This window comes from Puntigrus tetrazona, chromosome 5 (genome assembly GCF_018831695.1).
Source record: "Puntigrus tetrazona isolate hp1 chromosome 5, ASM1883169v1, whole genome shotgun sequence".
Lineage (NCBI taxonomy): Eukaryota > Metazoa > Chordata > Actinopteri > Cypriniformes > Cyprinidae > Puntigrus > Puntigrus tetrazona.
Window position 1 is genome coordinate 24,468,108 of NC_056703.1, and position 23,866 is coordinate 24,491,973.

A 23,866-nucleotide genomic window follows, 5' to 3' on the forward strand; every position below is an offset into this window, starting at 1 on the left:
CACCCTCTGCAAGAATGCAAAGACACGTTCTACAAAAAACTGTCTGAAAATAAACAATTTAAAAAAGTAAATCATGTAGAATTTTTTTTTAATAATACTCAGAAAAGTTTTTTTTATTATTACTTTTTTATTACTCATTATCAAGAACATTTTTTTTATTTTAAGAAACTTGTACCCAAAATAATTTTCTAATTTATCTTAGGAAAATGTTAACGGGATTTCAATCCATATATGACTCCCTGTTATGAAACAGGACACCATATCATTCATGTCCAATGTGTCCATTTTTTATGGAAATATTAAATATTATTATAGCAATAATACTTTAGCCCATGTGGATCTTCTTGCAAAAGTTACTAAATATAATAAATCAGCAAATTAGTGATGCAGCAGATGATAATGTCATGCTACTGTGGTACTGTGATTATGAAATTATGTTGAAATAGCATAACCTCAGACATTTTTTTATTTTTTCATATCACTACATGGTTTGGAGCATAATGGGATTTTTTTATTTTTATTTTATTCTTGTGCTCTGTAGAGGACACTATGACTTTCTAAAACTTAAAATGGCATGAATAGACATCAAAAAGGCAAAACCAATGTGATTTTTTTTCAAATCACTGATTAGTTTTTAGGTTTCTTTAAGATTTATTTTATGCCAGACTTTGTTTAAGGCTGATTCTCAACTATGTTATAAAATATACTGTTTTGTTTTATGCAATATATGTGTACAAATTTCCCTAATCTTGTTTTCACACTAAGCACGTTGTCTATACAGTTTATTTAATTTACATATTAACGTAAAATCACAACAGAGTTGATAACTGGCCAGATTTTCATTAGAATAACAGCTATTGTTTATATTCTAATATTTATCGGGGCTAAATTCTTGCTCTAGAAACACCCCACATGTGGAAGTTATGTAACTCTACTATAACCGACCGGAGCGGGCGCAAACAGGCATGTCCAGCCGTTTGGCATAGTATTATGCGAACATACATATTAACTAGAGGGGCGGGGCGTGAGAGGGGGACTGTCGGTGACGCAACGCGGAAGGCGTGGCTTGTATTCTGGTGTTCTGCCATTGAGAGGATTCAGTGTGCGGTGACTCGGGCGGAGTCGGCTGTACTGTCGGGAAACGAGCTCAATCATTAAGTTAAAGTATTTAAAAAAAAACACACACACTCAGTTAGCGTGTTGAAATTGATCTTACCTCTGGATGTTATTTCCCCGAAGACGCGTCGTATGAGGTGTGTTTTATAGCGGTTGTGGTGTGGGGATTTGTTGGAGAGCTGCGTGAACTGGAGTTACGGGAAGCGAAGGAGATTTTCTCGGCCCTGGCTTTCATGAACGGGCCCCTTACAACTTACTAAAGTTCGCAGATATACTTCAGCTGCTCTCTATTTTCACATTTCCGCGGTACGTATGCTTGTTTTATGAGCTATGCAGCGCATTTAGGATCGGTGTGTATTGTAATGTTGAGATTACGGGAGGTTTAATAGGATCGCTTTACTGTGTCGATTGTTCCAGTACAGTGTGTCCCAACTGCATCCTATTACAGGCTCTACGCGCTTACTGCACTTCAGTCTGGTGATTTATTTTCTACCTCGACCGAGCCTTTTAGCTTCGTGATTGAGGATACTGCCTTATTAAAGTTGTTTTGCGTGTACCTTGAAGTGTTTCGCTCTAATAATAATCTTATATTAATTAAGGCTAAGAGTTAGCAAATATGCTAACCCCGACCACGCAAGATTAATATAATTTTGTAAATAAAGTAAAGCCGCAGGTCATGAGATTGACGTTGCAGTCAGTTTCATTTCATTGCACTTGTGGTGAGAGTTTGTGTATTATGTGACCGTGGTATTAAAGTGCGTTATTAAGACCGAAAACCGCAAAGTTGGACTTTAATTGTCTTTTCATTTTAATAATTCGCAACGGGTCAGTTTATGCTTAAATCAAACGTTTACTCTTAAAATAGCGCCGATTATTAATCGCAATCTGTAATCTCAGTGGAAAGTTTTGCCCGGTCAGCATTGCGACTCTTTGCGGCTTCTTTAGCGCCGTTTGTTCTTTTATTTGCACTTGTCCGAAAAAGTGTGTATCTGTGTGTGTGTGTGTGTGTGTGTGTGTGTATTGTTATTCTTTTGACCCCTTTCTCAGTCAGTTTTTAGGCACGCGGTGTTTACAATTTTGAAAGACGTTTTTTTTTTTCGTGAAGGAAATGAAAAATGCTAATTCAATTAAACGTAGCTAAAATTGTGTTAAAGACGATCAAGCGTTTACTCTAAAGCTGCATCATAATCACATTTTTAACACAAGCTGCTACAGAAAATAAACAGCTGAACACTTATTTTTTCTTATTACGTGCTGTATTGTTTGTTTTTATTCGAGTACGATGTGGAAAAAGTACATTTACCGTGTTTTCCTCATGGTAGTTGAGTCTGTAGTCAATGTGCTTTTTGTGTGGCGTGTGTAAAATGGCTTCTCTTCTGTGTTTCAGGTTCTAGTTACTCTGTGAGATTCACAGGATAAGGCCTCACACAGATGGGAAGAGTGTGTATAAAGCACCTTGAAGGTGCACCCAATCATTGGACTATTAGTTTTACATAATCCACTCATCCTTAGAGACTAGGAAGTGGATGATGTTAATGAAGGCTTAAAGTCTTAGGGAGAAAAACAAAAAAACTTTTCGACTCTTGTATCATCCAAATATTGGTTCGAAGAACCTTTGTGAGCGATCATCATTTTTGTCGATCATCAGGAGTTGGAGACGACACCATCAAAATGAGTGCAGAAGGTTATCAGTATAGAGCGCTGTATGACTATAAGAAAGAGAGGGAGGAGGATATTGACCTGCATGTAGGGGACATTCTTACGGTCAATAAAGGTGCACTACTCGCCGTTGGTTACACTGAGGGGATGGAAGAGAGACCGGATGAAATCGGATGGCTGCCTGGCTTTAATGAAACCACTCAGGAAAAGGGGGACTTTCCTGGTACGTATGTGGAGTTCATCGGCAAGAAAAAGATATCTCCACCAACTCCCAAACCAAGACCCCCAAGGCCTCTACCTGTGGCCCCAGGGCCTGCAAGGCCAGACTCGGACTCTGAGCAAAGTGAGTAAGCTGTTTTTTTTTTTTTTAATCACATAATGTCCTCATGAAATGTTGCTAACTGGGCTCAATCCTGCATTAGCTGCATTAGCTGCATAAGCACCGCAACTTGGTGCACCATGATACGAATGAGCATGTGAATTCAAAATACTTCTGTCTCAAACCCTCTACATGTGCCATTTTGAGCTTCTGTTTAGATAGTTGCCTAATTCCACGGAAGCTGTCTATAGTTAACCTTTAGATTAATATTTGGTCACCAGAGGTGACCTTAACCAGTGGTTATAAAGCAAGTCTTTTTTTATATACAGTTTCAAAATTGTCTTCAACCGTTTTAGCTCAGTTTCGTTGGATTTGGGGTGCATAATTTTAACGAATTCTCTTTCCTCTTAACTAGATCTATTCATGCTGATGCCAAACCCACGTGCCTGTCTCTAAATACCCACTCACCACTTTTTCCATTTTCGTAACTAGTGACCAGATTTTGCACCACCATTTCATCAAGAGATTGGATTTATAGCCGTAGCACACAAATGTCCCCTGAATATTTAAGGCTGTTTTAGGTTTGCGCTGGGCTATGATTCGTAATTGCAAACATGGCAGGAAGCCCAGATCTGGATGAAGGCCTGCACACAGTAGTTTGTAATTGTCTGGCGGGGCTGCATCTTTTGCACTGCCACAGTATGAGCATTTAGAGCCCCCTACGGCTCCTTTAACATATCACCCAGATCTCTTAATCTGTAGCTTTGGCCCTTCTTGTGCCAACCGTTACATTTATTCTCTAGTTATGTGACCAGCAATGTCTAAAAAGGCTTTGTTTGTGTATTTATTGTACATCATAAAATACAGATTTATGATGAAGGCTGATTTCATTTTTGAACTTTTGTGGACCCAAATCCGTTTGATGAGTTTCCATTTGGCTTTGATCTCCTGTTTAGGATGCTAATGGTAGAGAAAGTATTTAAGTTTTAAACGGTGTGTTAAATGTAACCCAGTTTCAAAGCCAGTATTCTGATTAACCCTCGTTCGCCTCAGTTGTCATGGTGACAACAAATTTTGATCTGTTTATCAGGTTATGAAACATAGATCATAAGCGAGATATGCCACTCAGAATCATTGCTGTTGAAAAGCAGTGACAAACTTGTTTGCTACTTCCTTGTCATGTGTGGTTTGATGCATAAAAACATGAGTACATACCTCGTCTTGATCTTTGACGTGAGCTATTTTTGTTTGATAAAACCCACCTAACTTTTCCCGCTGGTCAAGATTGCTTAAGCAGCGTGACTGTGGTTAAAGCGACTTCTTTCTGTTCTGAGTGGTTTTTCTGATTTGTGTCCATGTTAACTAAAGAGAGAGACAGAGAACTGAGTTTTGCGGAATGTGAACCAGAAGCAGATCTGGATGAAGGCCAGAGCTCTTGGCATTATGCTTCTCACACAGTTGAATCAGGACTCAAACCCTGAACCCGCCACCACTAAAACTGAATCAATTTTATGCTTTAAAGCCTAAACACTCTTGACTTGGCAGTAATAATTTATAGGACTAAAACTTGAGGCCGTTTTACACTGTAGACTTTTTTAGTCTTACTAGAAAATATTTTTTTTTTCTTCCTCTTTTGAAATGACTAACTTGTACTTTTTTTTTTCTCTCTTGAAATTCCCTTAGTCCGTGTGCATTACTGTTGCAAAAAGAATCAGTGCAGAAAGAAGTGAAATGCCAGATAATGATTCACAATATTGATGATTGAGGTATTTGTCATTGAGACAATTGTTAATGTTAGTGAAACGCCAGAGCCTCAGCTCATTTAGAAAAAAAGGTTTCCACAACTCAAAAATTATGCATAAAAACTAGTAATAACTTAGGCTGTGATTTAATGTGGGATGGGAACTCTTGCATCTTGACTCACAGAAACTGTTAAATGTTCTTTTCAAGTCCAAAACCTGTACAAGTCATCTTAGTTTCATAACTTACAGTGGCATGGCATTAAATCATAAGTAAACAAATCATCATTCATAGTTGAAAACCCATACATCGACCAGAATTCTTTGAGTGACAGTCCATGTTTAAATTTCATTATGTTACCATAATAGTACGGTAAAGTTTTGGCTACCACAGCTGCCTTATATAATTTTTTTACTTCAAATGCCATTCTCTAAATAATTTGTGTTACGGTTACACTGCAGTACTGAGAGTGAATGTATTGTGCATTTAAGACACCCAGGTTTCACTTCTCATTGCCTCGCTGTGTTTCAGATTTATTAGCTGCCACTGAATGCTCTTCCAGATTGTTCTTATTCTCTCTCCTCCCTAGCTCTCTTATTTCTCCATCCTGCTCTTTGAATATTTGGATTATTCTTCTGGGTTCAGACCTGACGAAGGGGATTAAGGGGGAGTGTTGGGTCTCTCTCTCTCTCTCTCTCTCTCTCTCAGCCACAGGGGCTCACTTCAGAGAACAGCAGATGTGGAATTCCAGTCCGTTCCGGCTCCCAGGCTTTTTTTTTTTTATATATTATAACACTAACATGCTCCTTTCTGTGGGCCTCTGGAATGAGAGTATCCGTATGTGCCCAGCTTTCTTGTTTTATTTCTTAACCCATTCTTGCTAAAGTTGCATTCTGGGTCCACAAAAACTATTGCTCAGTTTTTCCTTCACTTGGGTTCCAAGTTGGACGTTGATTTAGATTTTAGTGTTTTCTCCCCCTCTTCTGTACGTGACTATAAACAGGCAATGAGATCTTTTATGGCTTGAACTTCTTCTGTTCTATGGAAATCAGAGTTCCTCTTTATCCAACTGTTCTGTTTTATTGCGTGGAGAATGATGGGGCTGAGCTGATAAACATGAGTACTTGACCATTTTTAATAATATAAAATAATTCATCAATGCACATCAAACTTTTTTTTTAAAACATTTTTTTAAGTTTATGTATAGCATGCTTTAGAAACAAAACATTCAGTAAGGCCACTAAATGCTCTTTGTTACGGTATTCTAGAGTTCAGGATTTTCTATTTCCATGGCTATTTAAAATAGATGTGATCAAACTTTGTGCGTGGTTGGACCAAAACTGGTTAGTACATGCTAGGCCCACATTCCTGTGCTTCATGAGATATGGTGATGCTGTGATGCTATCTCCTTATTTGTTCTCACAATTTTATCACCGTCTTATCTCTTGCAGTTGTTGTGCAGTTCGTGTGCATTTATTTAAAGAGTGGACTTGAGACACACATTCACATGAAATGCATATTGTAAGAAAGTACATGTGAAAACTGCCAGAGAGAACTGTGGCAGTTAACTGAAAGTGTGAGCTAGTTGTGTCAAGGCATTGCTGGTGTTTGAGATAATGTGCTGCTCTCCTTTTTGGGGCCTCTTCAGTTCTTGATTGAACATCTGTTGCATGGAGCATCTCTTTGAGGGAGAATTGTTGCTGGGGTTTGTAAAGAATGTGCACTTTCGCCTAACCAAGCAGTAAACCAATACATATGACAAGGTACCTAAAGAAGAATATGTAAATTATATTAAAATAATACATGTATTTTAGATACTTTTAAATCTCATTTTAGGTCCCTTATAAAACAGTGGATGGATTCTTTACATAGTATTATAGTCATCAAAAGTATAAATTGACAATGTATTTAAATAAAATCACTAATTTAAACATCTTCAATGTTTAAACAACAGATTTGTCTAGAATGATGCACAAGACATTTTCTGAAAGAATTTTGCGAGCATCCTGCTTTTTCAAGTTTCTTTCCCTGCTAAAGACATCGTTCTTATGCAGAGTAATGGCACTCATTAGATTATGGTGGTTGTAACCGGGGCAGGATTGGTTTGTGGCTGTGGGCGTAATGGTGCACGTTCCTGTGGCTTAGCTTGAACAGCTTGTGCCCAGTCGCCACATTTAGTATCATGACGAATCAGTACAATCGTCTCTAAGTGCTGGTTCAGTAGGCGGCAGAAAAGTGCTCTTGCGAAAACCGAAAGCTTGTGCTGGTCCAGTTGACTGCGTTTGGCAGGGTATGGAATGGCCATTACACATCCACTATGTTTTAAAACGACTTGTTCACTGATGCCAGATAAAGCAAGAAAAACTTTGTGCCTCTTTCTGTAGCATATAGTGCTGCGTTGCATAACAGCCAAACCAAAAAAAAAAAAGAGAGATCATATCTTTTTGAGCCACTGGGTCAAAAGTGTATTGAAATTCTATAAGTTTCCCAGCGGTAACATGCAAAACCTGGGAAAGAAATTTGGCAAAATGAAAGGACTGGACTTTAGTAGAGGGTTGTTGCAATGGAGGTGGTACCGTGGTGAAAGCTGGTGTTTATTGGGATGTGCGTGAGAGTGTGTACATGTGGTCTTCATTAATGATCGCCTCCAGAGACACGGGGCTGAATTGGCAAATCTTCTTACTGAAGGACAAGCATGTCTGCTCGGCGGATTAGAAACACGTTGCAAGAGGTGGAGCAAGAGCAGAAGAAAAAAGCAGAACTGATATATGCACAAAGGGATATCTGAGTGTTGGTGCTATCCCATCCCCCATTTATCCTTGGCGCGCATGTTGGTTATGTGAAGAGACATGGAAGTGTTTGTATATAATGCAAACTAAACACCAGTGGTGAGCGAGAACACAGCAGATGTAGAGCCCTTTTCAAAGCCCGTGCAGTAGTTGAAATCCAGCTTCAAGTTGATTTTACTAATTCAGTTCCTTTGGATTGTTCGTTTTAAAAAAGGAAGACTTTCCTAAAAATCTGTACCCTTTTTCCATATAAGTTTTAATGGCTGTTTAATGCCCTTTTTTGTTGCAAAGTTCTCGCTTAAAGTATTTATTTCTGGAAAAGTACAGGCATCTCAGTTCGGTGCACGAAGCCTTACAACAAATACAGGCAATTCACACTCCATCCTACAGGCGCGCATAGCAATGTAACGCTGTTTGATAACTGCCAGCAAAAGAACAGCGAATACCGTGAGTTTGGCACTAGAAAACAAAGCCCACAAGACAGTGACCATGTGCTGATACTTTAAAGGTTTGCACGCTCAACATGGAGCCCTGTGCTTGTGTATCCCATCTCTCTCTCTCTTTCTCTCTCTCTCTCTTGGCTGTTTATTAGTGCACTGAACGATGACATCACTGAATTAATGATGAACTGATTTTAACTGAAATATTGTTTACTGTTGTCCTCTTGTATTATTGGCATACTATTTTCCTGTTTAATATTGTAGAGCTGCTTTGACACAATCTATAACCGCTATATAAATAAAGGTGACTCGACTTAATGGAAATGCTGTTTTTTGCTACACCTTGACAGCTTGGTTCCTCAAAAGTAGGTTAAGGCACTTAAACATCCCTTATTGATGCCTGTGGGAAATGTGGTGATCATTTAGTGGTTTGCTAAAATGGCATTTCGAAGAAGAAATAGTCAGTAATAGAAACACCAGGTACATGAGTACACCCCTAAAATTAGCTGCTTAGGAAACTTAAGGTCTTTAGCACCATGTGTACTTTCTCTGATCTTAGTCTGTGGTTCATATGTGCTGAGTTTGTTCTACAAACCCAGGCAGCTGCTTTCCTTTCCCTAACCTGGGGTCCCGTGCCATAGATACAACAGGACTGCCACACATTGAGACACTACGCATGTTCAGACTTGCACATTGACTCCCTCTTCCAAGAGTTGCTACGGCAACCGGAATCTGCAGGCCGCTTTGATTGGTTGTCTGAATCTGAGCTGGTCTGCTTTCTGCCTTTTTTCTGTTTGTATAATTTGCAGAGAACTAGAGGCATTTTAAGCTGTTTTTTTACACACAAATGTTACTAATGTTTACCCTTTACCCATAAAGTCTTACAGCACTTGGACTTCACCGTGAATGCATCTTTAATTGTTTCCATTGCCTGGTTGATTGTGTGATCTCAACCTCACAGCTTGGATAAATTAAGCCTAGTAGTTGAAAACAGAGGATGTTTTCATCTGGATCTTTCTGGAGCATTGTTCACAGGGAACACTTACTCACTAAATTTCCACTATTGCTACTCTTAGTGGGTTGACGAGCTTGGCATGAGTGTAATATTGCGTGAGTTCACGGTGCAGTGCATCCAATCTTGCTGGATTGCCCAGTTCCTAGTGACGCTTGCTTATACTTGGCATGTAACACGTCACGTAACTTACTTTGGAGAGTAGTCAAACTAAGTTTTCAATGAACAATAAATAGCCCAAAAAATCCATTGAATTGCACTGAAGAACAGACTCAGACCCATTCTGATGTGTTCTGCATGAAACCAATGTCTGTTTCCTCTTTAGTCACTCCAAGGTGTCTCAGGGACATAGTGGAACCTTGAACCAAAACATTTAGACTATTCTACTATCATCAATCCCGAATGTCATTCAATCTAGCAGTGTAGAAGGCCAGTGCTATCAGGTCACCCCACGTTACTTAGAAGCAACTCAATCCCCCCCTTCCCTCTCAGTCTCGCGTCTCCGTGGAAATGCTCGTCCAACACATGTAAATAAACACAAGGCTCTTGGAATATACAGTTCTACCCTACAGAGGGGTGTGCATTATAATTTATTTATTTTGAGATTCCAGACCACCACAGTGTTATTCACTTAGCCAGTTTCAATATCACAATGACATAGTGATTTAAGTTATTTCACCAAACATTTATAGGAAATGTATGGATCCGTTAATTTCAAAGACCATATTTGTCACCTTTTGACCAGAACATTTTGAGCTATGGTAAAATTAGCCCAGCACTTTGAATTTGGATTCTAAGAAGCAGTGAGCTGGATAAGGTGTCCGTCTGGGCACAAGGTTACCACTCAGAGCAGCGTACCAAAGTGACACTACGCTCCAAATTTCTATATGAGGAATCTGTCATTCACTCTCCCTGCCTCGAGTTCAGCAGTTCTCAGAAAATGAATAACTCTTCTTATGCTCGATGTTGCCTTGGCAGTAATGGACTCCAGATGGCTGTTGTCTTTCAAAGTAAAGTTCAAGAGAAGCGGTGTGATATCTACAACTTTCCTTGCTTATCTCCCAGGCTAGCGAAAAAAGTCCCAGAGCCTTGGGACTAAACAAGACTATTATTTCTAATGGCCTAAACCCCCATTTCCTCATGTGTGGTGGTTTTTTTTTCTTCCCCAATTTAGGCAGCCTCCAAACTTTTAATTTGAGCCATTCCTTCTAAGAAACTGCAAAGATCCTCTTGATACCTCTATAAAAAAGACTGTGTAAAGGGAATCCATTCATAATATGCTGTGTTTGAATCGGCGGCCTCGGACGCTGCTAACAGTCAGGTCTTTTAGAAATCCAAGCCATTTAAAATGCTGTGCAGTGAATCCAAATAAAGCTCAAGCCAGTCCCGCAGCCCTTTCATGCCCGCACCTGGACATGTAGATCTCAGTAACCCTCCACCCTTCAACAGTGGCTGCATATTGCGGTCTGTTTGCTTTAGCTTATTCGTCCACCTTCGCTGCACACTTAATCATATCCTACCGGTCAGCGCAAGCCCTAAAACCCCCCCCCACCCCCGGCAACGCTTAGATGTGCCGTCCAAATGTGCTTCTTGCTGCACCACATAAATACATGAGGGCCGTTATTGATCTAAGCGTGCCGTGTCTCTAGAGTGGGCCATGGTGTAAAATTCTTGTTTTCCTTGGAGGCTTTGAAATGATGGCGTTCGGTGCTTAATGAAAAGCTAGTAGTTGTTCAAAGGTACATGGCGGCTTTTTGATGTTCAACTTTCTTTCCTCTAGGCTTCAGCTCTCTGGTAGACCTGACGGAGCAGTTCGCACCTCCAGAGGTAGCACCGCCCATGCTGCTCAAGCTCCTTGAGGCCATCGAGAGGAAAGGCGAGTAGAATCCATCACGCATATTTCTTTGTCACATGTACGCGCACTCCGTAATTATTGCATTTTCTACATGTATTAACTCGCATATAAACTCTGTACAGGTCTAGACAACCCTACGCTCTACAGAAACTTCACTGCTGGAGGAGGGCTGGATGTCAGACAGTGCTTTGATAGTGGTGAGTGACGCATTGCATTAGGTGTTGCTACGGCGGTTAACTGTCATAAACTAGTGCAATGTAACTAAAGCTTTCAGTCCACTCTGAACGTGAAACACAGCCTTAACCAGCACAGTTTACTATTACTATTGCATCTTTTTAAAAACCTCAACCTGATTTAATAACATTTATAACTTTTGCACAATTGGTGCTACAGACGTGTGGTTTCTTTAGGTAACGTTTTCTTTCAGTTGTCTAAGCAGTCAGATTTTCAATTCTCACCAGCAAACTAAACGGATAAAATTTCGTAGACTTAAGATGTTTGCAAACTTGAGTCCGAAATCTTTGCACAACAAAAATTAAATACAACCTCACGTTGTGTCAATCACGTTTACATACTGCGTCCAAAAAGTAAGAAAATCAGACCAGGATTGATTTTCTGCTTTCACATCTGTGGCAAACATTTTGATAGGAAGCAATGACGAATAAAAGGAAAAGGGCATACAAATATTCCAGACATGATGTGCAAGGACCTTTACACTGGAGGTACTTTGAACGTATCTGAAGACCAGTTTGTCACAGACTTGCCAGTGGATTTTGACCCAGGACACCCTAGCAAACACAAACAGCTACTCCAAATACTTTGAGAAACCACATCCACGTCTTGGCAAGCATCCTGAACAAGCATTGTTACATTGAGCAACATTCATATATTCAACTAAAGCAATGATTTTTATGTTTGTGTTTTTGAATTAGATCCTGCCTCGGTGGATCTGGAGCAGATGGACCTTCAGATGTTGTGCGATGGTCTGAGGAGGTATCTTCAAGATCTACCTCAGCCTGTAATCCCCTCTGTGGTCTACAGTGAGATGATACGCCTTGCTCAAGGTGGGTTTCCAAAGTATTACAGCATATAAGAATTACATTAACAGTCCTACAATTCTTAGAGGGTTTCTATGATGTAATAATCATCTATATTATGATTCATTTATATGAATCATTGGATTTACAGTGGGATGAGATGCCAATTCTCAGTTTGCCAAATGTTTACATTTTCTGAAATGCCGTGGAAAGTCCGAAAAATCAGTTAATCGATTCATTGGTCAGCGTAGTACCATTACTATGCTATGTTCTAGCTATGGGAGTACAGCTATGTTACTGGATCAGATTTTGGTAACGTATTGAGTCACTTCTTTAGCTAAAATCAGGCTAAAATATGTATTTTAAAATAATTTTAATCAAGTTGACTATGCTAACGCACATTTTAGAATATAGGCTTTCAGTTATTTTATTTGAAATGTAGAACTTCCTTTCAGCTGTCGTGTTCAGACTTCCGATATCTCGTGTTCAATAGTAGTCTGGTTCATTAAATGGTCTCTCTGATGTGAACTACTGCAGTCCATCAAAATTAAACTCTAAAGACTTAAAACCAAAGAATGCATTTATATTGAGCTCGATTTTCATTGATCTCAATTTATTATTAGAGCCACAGGGTGGTGCTATTGTTCTGATGTGTGATAGCCAGATGGTAAGCCTCCTACAATGGTCATAAAGTAACACAAGGAGTTTTGCACACTCCTATGAACTTCTGAAAGCGGCCGTGCAGTCTTATCTAGCAAGATCATGTGGTTGTATCATCACATCGTGTGCCTTTTGAGTACACATGTTCCAACACTTATCTGATTTTGTGTCTACAAACTCCATACAATTCGACAGTGAAAAGTATTCCAGGTGTTGTATTGGTGGTTGGCTTAAGGGTGTTAACTTTATCTGCCCCCGCTGTGTGACTGAACATTCTGTCTGTGTGCAGAGCAAACTTTTAATGCTGTAAACTAGCATGTATCCAGTTTCAGAGAGAACACTGTGTTTCTTTTTTTGTATTTCTTTTTTTTTTTATTATAATTTTTTTTTCAGTTCTCTTTTGGGTAGTATACGTTCACGTGGCTGGAAACAGGATATCTGTGGTTAATAGACCTAAAGCAAACCTGAAAACTTATCTGCGACATCAGCGCTGTCAACCAATCACCTCTCAGTGTACCTTACTCACTCTGTCATTGTCTCTCTTAAGATCTTGTGCGGTTAGTTGCACACTGCGTACTGAGCACAATTTTCCACATGACTGCATGTACACTTTTTGCATACGTCCTCACTGATTATGTTTAGCTCACTATAAATACATAACCCTTGAGAGAGAGGTTAAGGGACATGTTCTGACGACACGCTAAGTGTATTAAAGTGGGTGGGAGAGCCCTATTTTTTTTATTATTTTTTTTTTTAACACTCTTTTGTCTCTCTGTCTCTTCAGAAGTGCAGGGTACAGACGATTGCGCACATCACCTGCGGCTGGTGGCCAGCTCCTCTGCACTTCCTCCGCAGTACTGGCTGACCCTGCAGAGCTTGCTGCGCCATTTCTCCCGTGTATGCCAGGCCTCAGCTGCCAACCTGCTTAGTGCTCGTGCCCTTGCTGAGATCTTTAGCCCGGCACTCTTCAGACAACAGCCCACCAGGTACACACCCTCACACACACATGCTGATGAATCACATTGTTTCCAGCTAGCAGAAAACCTTGAGGTTTCATTTCCCTTCTCAGCTGTGAGCCCAGCCCAGAGGCACACATCCGGATAATTGAAGTCCTGGTGACCAGCGAATGGAGTGACAGTCAGGCGGCTCCAGGTAAATATCTTTTTTTTTTTTTTTTTTTTTTTTTTTTTTTTTTTTTTTTTTGCATAAAAACCACAAATTACAAACCATTGATTCTCAACTAGTACTTTTACTAATTGACTGAAATTTCACTATGTTAACAAATAAAAAATGTGTGTATAAAAACATGCACTAAACACTGTTCTGTGGCGTTGCATAGTGCGGTCATTATACGTTTTACTGATTTTTCAGCGTTTTGCTAAAATGGACAAAAAAAGAAAAAAACAGGGAGATGTCCAGTTCTGATTTGTTTTATGCCTCAAAAGACAATAGCATAGATGTTTTTCAATCTTAAATGACATAGCTATGCACCTTTGCTTCATCAGTGTGTAGTCTTGGGTGCAGTTTAGCACTTTGATATGAATGTTTAATGGATGGGAGTGCTCAGAAATCTTCGTTCCACTCCTTTGCTTTTGTGGGTCAGGTTCATTGAGAGATGGGACAGACCACAGAGACACTTTTGCTGTGTGTATGCTGCCCTGAACACAGACCAGTTGTCTAGTTGGGCTTTTATAGCAGCAGTAAAGTCTCTCTCCCTGTCTTTATCCGTCTATCTCTCTCAGGCTGCCAGGGGCCCCGAGTCTGGCTGTGTGACTGTTTAAATGTTTTATTACCTGTTAGGGCCTATTTATACCTTGCCCTGGCATGGAGCGGGCTCAGCTGTCAGTAATTTGCACCTGCAGGAGACTGGGTTGGGCGAGCCCAGACTCAAAAGCACACTTGCCTCCTTTCTGCTCGGGCAGCTCGATTTCTTCCTGTACCTTATGTGCAAGCTTTTACACAAACACAAATCACACAAGTGCCAGCTTTTAACTGCTACTTGTTGCCTTACCAACCTGCCCATACATGATTCCTGCACATGTGGCGGTGCGTAGCTGCGGATGTGTGTGTTAATTTGAGTGCAAGGGTGCGTGTGCGCGCATGTTCCTAGTTACTGGGTGGCTATTTTAAGCTGGTGGCAAAGGGCCCACTTGGATTGGGTTGGATTGAACTGTGGTCTGCTCCACAGAGCTCTCTTGTTCCTTTGCAACGGCGGCTGTTCTGTCTTGCATGCATTCTCACACGCTTGCAAACGTTCACTTCCGAGGAGTTTACTCCACCCACTGGCCCCCTCCTGCCTGTGCCACATTCCCCTCCCAAACATAAGGGTGCACAGCTCAGCAAATATTTGAACCTGAGCAAGTTAATCATGAGACTGAACCCTTGGAGCCAGACAGAGTGAATGAGCAGAGAGAGAGAGAGAGAGAGAGTTGGTTAGCAGCATTGCGACCCCAGCAATCATTAACCTAGCCGTCCCAGAGCAGGCATCATTCTCCACCCCTCTCAGACTTGCTTTAGTTCCTCGGGCTTTACGGTCTCAACCTGTCGCACTCAGCAACTCTTTATCAACTCTTTAACTGCTACAGTGACTTTTAGACTCCTGCGCCTGCCAAGTGGAAATATTTTTTTCAAAAGGATTGTCACTTGGATTTACCAAGAATCACAAGAAATGCTTACCGGACGGACTTACTGAACAAAAGGCTGCTTGACTTTTGCTGAATATGCACAACTTGCAATGTAAGTATGTGGTTTTGGTGTCTCAGGAAGTTTGGTGTAATGATTGGGTACTTTTAGAAGTGCATCAAATCAATGCAGCGTTTCATTGCTTTGGGAAGTTACCCGGTTTTTCTCAACTCTTTCACAAACTTAAATATCCATGCTTCTCCACTGTGCGATTGCTTGTGTATCAAGACTAGCATAAGTGCAACCTGCTACGAAAAGTGGGTTAACCTGTTTGACTGACACTGACATGTCTGAACGTGTGGTATTATTCATTGCCTCAAAAAAAAAAAGTTATAGTATATTTTGTCTTTTAAAAAGTGTCTACTTGCATTTAAAAACTAAAGTTTTGCTGCTGTACCCAGAAGCAAGCAGTTACACTTGACCTACTGCATTGCTGTTAAGCCCCCAGCTGAAGTGCCTGTCTGACCTGTCATTAGAGTGCTGAGCATGACAATAGACCACGTTCCTGGACCCATTTTTAACCCTACTTAGAACTGCGACTATTTCAGGTACCTCCTCAAGCTCAAATAGCTGATCTTTCCCCTCCTGCAGTCCATCGTGAGTCGCATTTGAGGATTATAAGAAGTATTTGCAAGCCGTGCCTGCCTGCCTCCTGACCCGGCCTTGTCTTTGACGTAGGGACTGCCTACGTGCCGCTGCAGCAGCGATCAGGGCTCTGCTTTTGTCTGCCTACCAGATCACTTCTGCTCAGAGGGAGGCGGGGCATAGCAAAGCTGCATCATAGATACAGGAAGGGAGGGGGTGACAGAGAAAGACAGTGTGAGGCTTCAGTTCCTTTCCTCATTCGAAAGATGCTGTGCTGCAGTGCACCTTATCAGTGATTTAAGTCCCTGCGTTTGGCAGCATTGAAACGGCTTAGACAGCTCGTATGTTCCGCACGGATAAAGGAAATTGCTGGATCACGTACTTTGGGACAAATACATCTTTCTTTGCTACGTGTTTCATTGCCTACTTTTGAACGGACAAAGCACTGTTGCAATGACATCACTGCACTCAGGACTTGGAAGAAATAGAGGCAGGTGATGAGGCAGGAGTGGCCAGCAACAGTCCTGCTGCACCATTGGCTGGGGTAAGTGATGTAATGGTTTTCACTGACCCCGCTTTTTAAAAATTAGTCTTGAAAGCGATGAGAAAGAAGAACCTGGAAATTAAAGTATCTATTCAGAGGAGGTATGCCAAGAAAACTGTATGCGAATCCTTCCAGATAAGCAACACACCATTAAGCATGGCAGATCTAGAGAGCCTGAGACCCGACTCTGGATCAGGAGCTGGATCAGACCTGCTGTTTTACATAGAGATAGATGCGCCAGGTAACTGTTGAAGTTGGTGCATTACAAACAAGTCATTCCTGAGGCTTAATTTGATAAACGACAGCTCTATCTGTGGTCTTAGATACATTTATTGGTCTCAAAACAGTTTTAAGATTGATGTTGTCACATAGATTGTTGTGTCTCTCTCGTTATATGAAAAATGCATCTGCTTTAGGTACTGTTGACCAATGGGTGATTTGGCAGATATAATCTCGTAGGTGTATCTGGTTTAATGTCCTTGCGTGATTGAGTTAGGCAGAAAATGCTTAGTGACGATATAGTGACTGAAGTGAACAAAGGAGAGAGACAGTGAGTGTGCATTGGGGGGGGGGGAGTTGGAAGATAAAAATAGCCCACCGCTTCAGCTCTGCCTCATGCTCCACGGAGACTGCACTGCCCCCGCTGCTTCCCGTCACTCGGCCCAGCAGCCAATCAAATGCTACCTTTTCTCTATCCAGCAAAGCAACATGTTCTCAATGGTTAAGGATTCTTGCATGAATGTGCATATTGCAATGCTTGAAAAAAGCCTACGAGTGGGTTTCTGAATGCTGTCAGATGTCACTTCTTCTAGAAACTGTGCTAATTCTGTTCTGAAATACTTGTTGGAAAGGTCAATAGATGCTTCAAAAAAATGTATATTGTCAAATCCAAGTGAAAACTCCCTATTTTCATCTTGTATCTCCATGACTCATGTGTGATTGTGCATCTCAGGAACAGCTTATGTGGTATATGTGGTATCATACTGGCCTGATCCAGAAATGGTGATGAAAAGATTTTTTGGAAGGGTCAATGAAATGCATTCTCACTGAGTAAAGAATCTGACTCCCTGCTGAGTGCTTGTGAGGCATGTGCTCAGCTGCATTTAATGAAATGGAAAACTCTGGAAAGGGAGGAGGCCAAAATTAGAGAAAACTGCAGTACCCTTTGCATGCTTTTTTTTCCAAACATGACTGTCTTAGTTGGAAGGAAATATTCATCGCTAACTTGACAGAAAAACACTAAAGGATGTTTTAGGGGTTTTCCTTTGTCCTCATCAGATTAAAGCATCCTTTAGTGATACTGGTATTTCATATTGACAAATAGGTTTGAGCATGCCTGCACATGTTGCTTGTGTAAATGACTTTGAGTGCTACTAGTTCATCAGCAGTTCTGGTATCAACCAGTCTTTTTTTCTCTCTCTCTCTCTTTATAGCACTACCTCCCAAGCCACCAAAACCAACGTCTGTCACTAACAACGGTATGAACAACAACATGGCTCTGCAAGACGCTGAATGGTACTGGGGGGACATCTCCAGGCAAGTCTGACCAAACATTATGTTTGATGAGTACAAGCATGCTTTTTTTTATTGTTTTATTGAGGTTTCTTCTTGCAAAAGTTTGACTCTCTTTCTGTTGCAGGGAGGAGGTCAACGAAAAGCTTAGGGACACTGCTGATGGTACATTTTTGGTCCGAGATGCCTCCACTAAAATGCACGGGGATTACACACTGACACTGAGGTACGTTCTCCTTTTGTAAAACCCATGTGTGTCTGCATTCTTTTTTTTTCTTCTTTTTTTATATAGACGATACTTGCCTTGACTTGAAGGATTGATCTAAAACAATTTTTTTTATTGGCCCTACAGGAAAGGAGGTAACAACAAGTTGATCAAAATCTTCCATCGTGATGGAAAATACGGCTTTTCAGACCCCCTGACCTTCAACTCTGTGGTTGAGTTGATCAACCACTATCGGCACGAGTCTCTCGCCCAGTACAACCCCAAACTAGATGTGAAACTACTGTATCCTGTGTCCAAGCACCAACAGGTAATCATCCTCTCAATTCATTGGAATATAGAGTCTCTTAAAGAACTTCATTTTAGATCATCATGTTTCAATTGGAAACATTTTATTGGATGAATGTTTTTTTGTGTGTTTACAGGATCAGGTGGTAAAGGAGGATAATATTGAAGCTGTTGGGAAGAAGTTGCACGAATACCACCAGCAGTACCAAGAAAAGAACAGAGAGTACGACCGACTCTATGAGGAATACACTAGAACATCACAGGTGTGCTCTTAAATGTGCTCATAGTAGATGACTGACTTTGTATTACACACAGAGCTCAAGAAAAAGCTCTTCAGCGAATGCTGACATTTATTTTTTCTGCTCACTAGGAAATACAAATGAAAAGGACTGCTATTGAAGCTTTTAATGAGACCATAAAGATCTTTGAAGAGCAGTGTCAGACACAAGAACGGTACAGCAAAGAATATATTGAGAAGTTCAGGAGAGAAGGCAATGAGAAGGAAATCCAAAGGTGAGTCCTGAAGCTGAGAATTTCCAATATAGTCTTCTGGAGAGCATTTCCAAAGTGTAATGCAACTTCTCTGCAATTTTTCAATGCAGGATAATGGTCAACTATGAGAAGTTGAAATCGCGCATCAGTGAAATTGTCGACAGCAAACGGCGTCTCGAAGAAGATCTGAAGAAGCAAGCTGCAGACTACAGAGAGATTGACAAGCGGATGAACAGCATTAAGCCTGACCTCATCCAGCTCAGAAAGACCAGGGATCAGTACCTCATGTAAGTAGCTCATATTCCATAGGTTCTGTGCATCAAATTTTAACACACAATCTTACATTCATAAATGTATGCAATGAGCATAATGTAATGTAATAAATGACGCTCTTTTTTTCTGCACAGGTGGTTGACACAGAAAGGCGTCCGACAGAAGAAACTCAACGAATGGTTGGGAATCAAAAACGACAACCAGGACGAGTGAGTATTCTGCTTTTCTCATTATAGCCACTTGACATTTAAAAGTGTTTTTTTTTTTTTCTGGTTGCTAAATCAAACTCTCAACTTCTGCGCTAGTCAATACTCAATGGTGGATGACGATGAGGATTTGCCACACCATGACGAACGCTCCTGGAAGCTGGGTAACATTAACCGCATCCAGGCAGAGGCCCTGCTGCGGGGCAAAAGAGACGGAACATTCCTGGTCAGGGACAGCAGCAAAACCGGATGTTATGCCTGTAGTGTTGTGTACGTACCACTTTTTTTGTGCTTGTAACTCTGCCTCAGTTCACATGTTGATTGTTTTTACGTAGACATAGCTCGACATTTTGTGCAATTCATTGACTGCTAGATCAGTTGCATGTTGAAATGGGAAATTGCAAAAGGCACTGATGACTAAAACCATCTCTTTCTCGTCTCACAGTGTGGATGGTGAGGTCAAGCACTGCGTCATCAACAAGACACCCACGGGATATGGCTTTGCTGAGCCCTACAATCTTTACAGCTCTCTGAAAGAACTGGTCTTGCACTACCAGCATACTTCCCTGGTTCAGCACAATGACTCTTTGAATGTCACGTTAGCATACCCAGTCTACGCACACCAGAGGCGGTGAGGACTCATGAACACACCCTTGGGACTCGTTACAAACACGGGAGTTGAGAAAGGGCCTCCCCTGGAATGGAGATACCTCCAGAAAGGCTGCTACCGAGGGCTGCCTTTTGCCTTGAAACGACCATGTCGGAAAGCCAAGAAAGCAAAATCCAAAACGAACATTTCAGCCACTGAGACTTTTGCCAGTCTGAATGTAGTTTTCTTTATCGAGCGGAAACTGCTAAAAATGTAACTCTCTCTCCCAAAATGGAGGACTTCGGAGGCCTTTTCCAAATGGTGCTTGTTCATTTCAAAGCTTTACCCGCTGCTGGAATGTGGAACATTGATTAAACCTCTAGAGTGCATCTTTTTTACCTCCTCTACCCCCCTGCCTGCTTGGTGCAGGTTCCCATTTGTGTTTGTGTTACGTGTGTACGTGTGTACGTGTGTGTGTGTGTGTGTGTGTGTGTGTGTGTGTGTGTGTGTGTGTGTGTGTGTGTGTGTGTGTGTGTGTGTGTGTGTGTGTGTGTGTGTGTGTGTACGTGTGTGTGTACGTGTGTACGAGAGAATGTGACCAAAACTCACAGTATCTGAAAGCTATCGGGATGTTCAACATGATGTTTAATTTTCACGAACAGACCATGGAATCAGCTGATCAAATGTAGCAAGATGGCACTTTCGAAACAGTATCTACTTGTTTTCCTGTAAGAGACTCCTACACAAACATTGATATGACATGTCTCGCCTGAAAGGAGCAGCGTGACGAGAAGCAAACAAGATGCTTGGCATTTCTTTTGTGAGCATTATAGTGACAGACTCTAAATCCATTTCTGCTTTATGGACTAGCAAGAAAGGAACCGAAACGGACGTCAAGCTGTACATACAGATAGCATCAAAAGCTATGTGACAAAACCATATTGTACCAAAAACGCAGTTCCTTCTCAGTTGTATTCTAATCTGCTATGCAAATTCTGTATTTTCCATCTTCTCTGCAGAGTTGTGATTTTATTTTACATGTTGCTACCCATAATATAAACTTGTTTTTATTGCTTAAAGTCTTTTTTTAATGTATCTAAGAGGATATTTTAAGTGTCAAAGCGCCAAGAGTGGTGGCTTCAGTTTTACAGAAGAAGTGTGGAAAAAGTACTTTATTACATATTTCTTTATCAGCCGCTGGTAAAAATTAAAGAGAGAGTATTTTATTAGTCTTTTTCACTTGGAGCTAATTTTCTCTTTGGGCAGAGCCTGGAGGACATTAGTGCTGCTTCTGTCTACAGTAATGGTGATATATCTGAACATTTTCACTAGAGCAGACATAAACGAATAAACCATGACGTTTGAAATAACTGCAACTGAATGATTGTCACAACAGCAGAATACCGCAGGTTCCTAATCCAATATAGAGGTTTATTTTTTGATATCTTACCCATAATCGAGAGCGTATTGATTTGATCCTCTGGAATGATGGAAAACAAAAAAAACATTCATTTCGATGACATAACTCCCTCTCGTTCCTTGTCAACATAGTATTTTTTCTGTATCAGAAAATCCTTAATAGTGTTTACATGGATGGATCAACTTTGCGACCACATTCTCTAAAAGTTTATCACTTGGATGCGACAAAGTTAGGGGAACCTACCAGATTAACATTCAAAGCTCGCTTCAGTATTTCTGATTTTATCATCGCTGACATCAGTATAGTTTTCGCCTTCCCCTCTCATCTGCATTGACGAATGCAAATTTGCATTTGATGTTCCACATAAAAAAAAAACGCGTAAACGTGACACCATTAATTCATGTTATTTTTCACGTCGCTTTTGTTGGTCAACTCTGTTCCTATATTTTGAATTTATTTGACTCCTTGTTTAACTAGGCCTGATTGCCTTAAAATAAGTCAGTTATGTATTTTTTTTAAGTGGAGAGTACTGCTGAATTTCACCATTGTTTTGTAAGCATTTGAAGGTCTTCGATGTAAGATTTTCAAGAGGAATGGTATCTCTAGCGTTTTTCAACCACGTCTATACGCACAATTGTCCTACACTCATGGTTTGGCCGCGTTTCTTCAAGGATAGGACGGACTTTCTCTGAGTCCCCTTATACAGAGTTAACTAGCACGTGGTTTGAAGTAAATATTTGAACTTCACAGGCCGATTCGTTTCAAACTTTTACTGTTTGTGATTCTGAAAGTCTGAGAATTAAGGAAGCTTACACGTTCTAATTCTGAGATTCTTTTTTTTTAATTGATTCTCTGCAAATTTCACTCTAAACCTATACTTAATTACAATGAAAGAAACCAAACTTTCACGGTAATTTATCTGGGGCTTTTTCTTTCTTTCTTTCTTTCTTTTGTCTCACCTTCTGCATTGTACTCTTTTCACCTCTCGCCACAAACTTCCGTGTTTCACATTACCGTGGTAGTCTTCTTTCTGCAGCCCCTGTTCTCAGAATTTCTTGTATTTTGTGAATCCAGTTTTTGTTCTTCCCCTCTTTTTTCGAAATTGTATAGCATTGGTTTACAGATACTGTTACCAGAATACTGAAATTGAGATTAACAAGTGTGTTCCAGTTCTAAAAATGCTTCAGATCTGTATTGGCTTTTCTTTTTTTTTTTTTAAAGTTAAATAAAATGATGTTTTAGAAACTAAAAGTCTTTGGGGTTTTTTCTGGTCTTTTAATTTGACAGTTGACTGTTGAACTCTGTGTACCGTTACAGAGACTTTTGAGGTTATGCAAATGTTGTGGTGTGATATGATGGCACGGCATTGATGTCATCAGTCACTAAACGGGCTGAAGGTTAAAGAACTTTATGTTCTCGCATCGAGAAATGCAACACGTTTACTTGATTAGTTAGTTGCTTTTACTTTATTTTTTCCTGGCTAACATATTGTGAAGACATTTTATTAAACAAGGGCCTAACTTCAGAACCCAACATTTCAAGGGTGTTAATCCAATGCAATACTAATGTACTAATAACAATTTTCATATGTATTTAAAATGTATTGACGTTACAATGTCTTGCATGGGCCCAATAATATGCTGAACTGTTATAATGGTAATTTGAATAAGAAAATTAACTAGCTTCAAATATATGAACTTGAGAGTTTGATCTCAGACAGTCTCAGCAAAGTCAGTAATAAAGGACAAAGCAAAAGAACCTTTCCTTCACCTAGTAAGTACTCTATTAATGTTTGTGGCACATGATACAGAACTGCCTTTTGCTGAAAAATGAGTTACTGTTGTTCTTTTACATTATTGATGCACTATTTTCATTTTTAATACTGTAAAGATTCTTTGACGCAATCTGTAAGGTTCAAAACGCTATATAAATAAATGTGACTTGACTTGATAGACCTAAAATGGGTCCCTGCTTTTAGTAGTATGTACAATAGTGTAACCACATATTTGTTTAAAAGTAAAAACATTTACATAATTAAATGACTTTGCATGGATGCACGATATTTAAATTCTGGTTGGAAACCCTAATAATTATTTCCATGGCTAATATGGCTGATATTAAAATATTTAATGAATTTAAAAAAAAAAAAATAAGCGTCACCCTGGCAACCAGCGCCTGGCCGCACCCATCACAGGCTGATCGTCCACACCTGCAGCTCGTTGAGAGACGGCTTTATAAACCACGTGAGACATGCTGCAGGGAGAACCTTGCTTCCATGAGATTGAGAATTAATGGCGTGTGACCGATCAGTCCGATCAGTATTGATTGATCGATCGATCACTGAGCTGAATGTAAATTTTAAAAGAATGTCGGAAACCAAACAGTCGTCAATAAACACTGATTTTAATCAGTGCTAAGAATGTCA

The 23,866-nt window shown here is 40.3% G+C and overlaps 1 protein-coding gene across 3 annotated transcripts; it reads left to right on the forward strand.

The window, feature by feature from the left end:
* The first annotated feature begins 1,090 nt into the window (after positions 1-1,090).
* pik3r1 (phosphoinositide-3-kinase, regulatory subunit 1 (alpha)) lies at positions 1,091-22,692 on the forward strand. Of its 3 annotated transcripts, XM_043238254.1 has the most exons (16): positions 1,091-1,422; positions 2,504-3,118; positions 10,856-10,951; positions 11,053-11,127; positions 11,863-11,994; positions 13,412-13,613; positions 13,697-13,779; positions 17,872-17,974; positions 18,078-18,176; positions 18,303-18,483; positions 18,599-18,724; positions 18,832-18,974; positions 19,064-19,240; positions 19,361-19,435; positions 19,532-19,702; positions 19,878-22,692. In XM_043238254.1, exons 2-16 carry the CDS (start codon positions 2,788-2,790, stop codon positions 20,065-20,067), a joined length of 2,184 nt encoding a protein of 727 aa, XP_043094189.1. In that variant the 5' UTR covers positions 1,091-1,422; positions 2,504-2,787; the 3' UTR covers positions 20,068-22,692. The 3 variants fall into 3 exon arrangements, with proteins under 3 accessions (XP_043094189.1, XP_043094190.1, XP_043094192.1); XM_043238255.1 differs by lacking the exons at positions 1,091-1,422; positions 2,504-3,118; positions 10,856-10,951; ... (2 more) ...; positions 13,412-13,613; positions 13,697-13,779 and adding an exon at positions 14,993-15,363; XM_043238257.1 differs by lacking the exons at positions 1,091-1,422; positions 2,504-3,118; positions 10,856-10,951; ... (2 more) ...; positions 13,412-13,613; positions 13,697-13,779 and adding an exon at positions 16,122-16,438.
* The last annotated feature ends 1,174 nt before the right edge of the window (positions 22,693-23,866 follow it).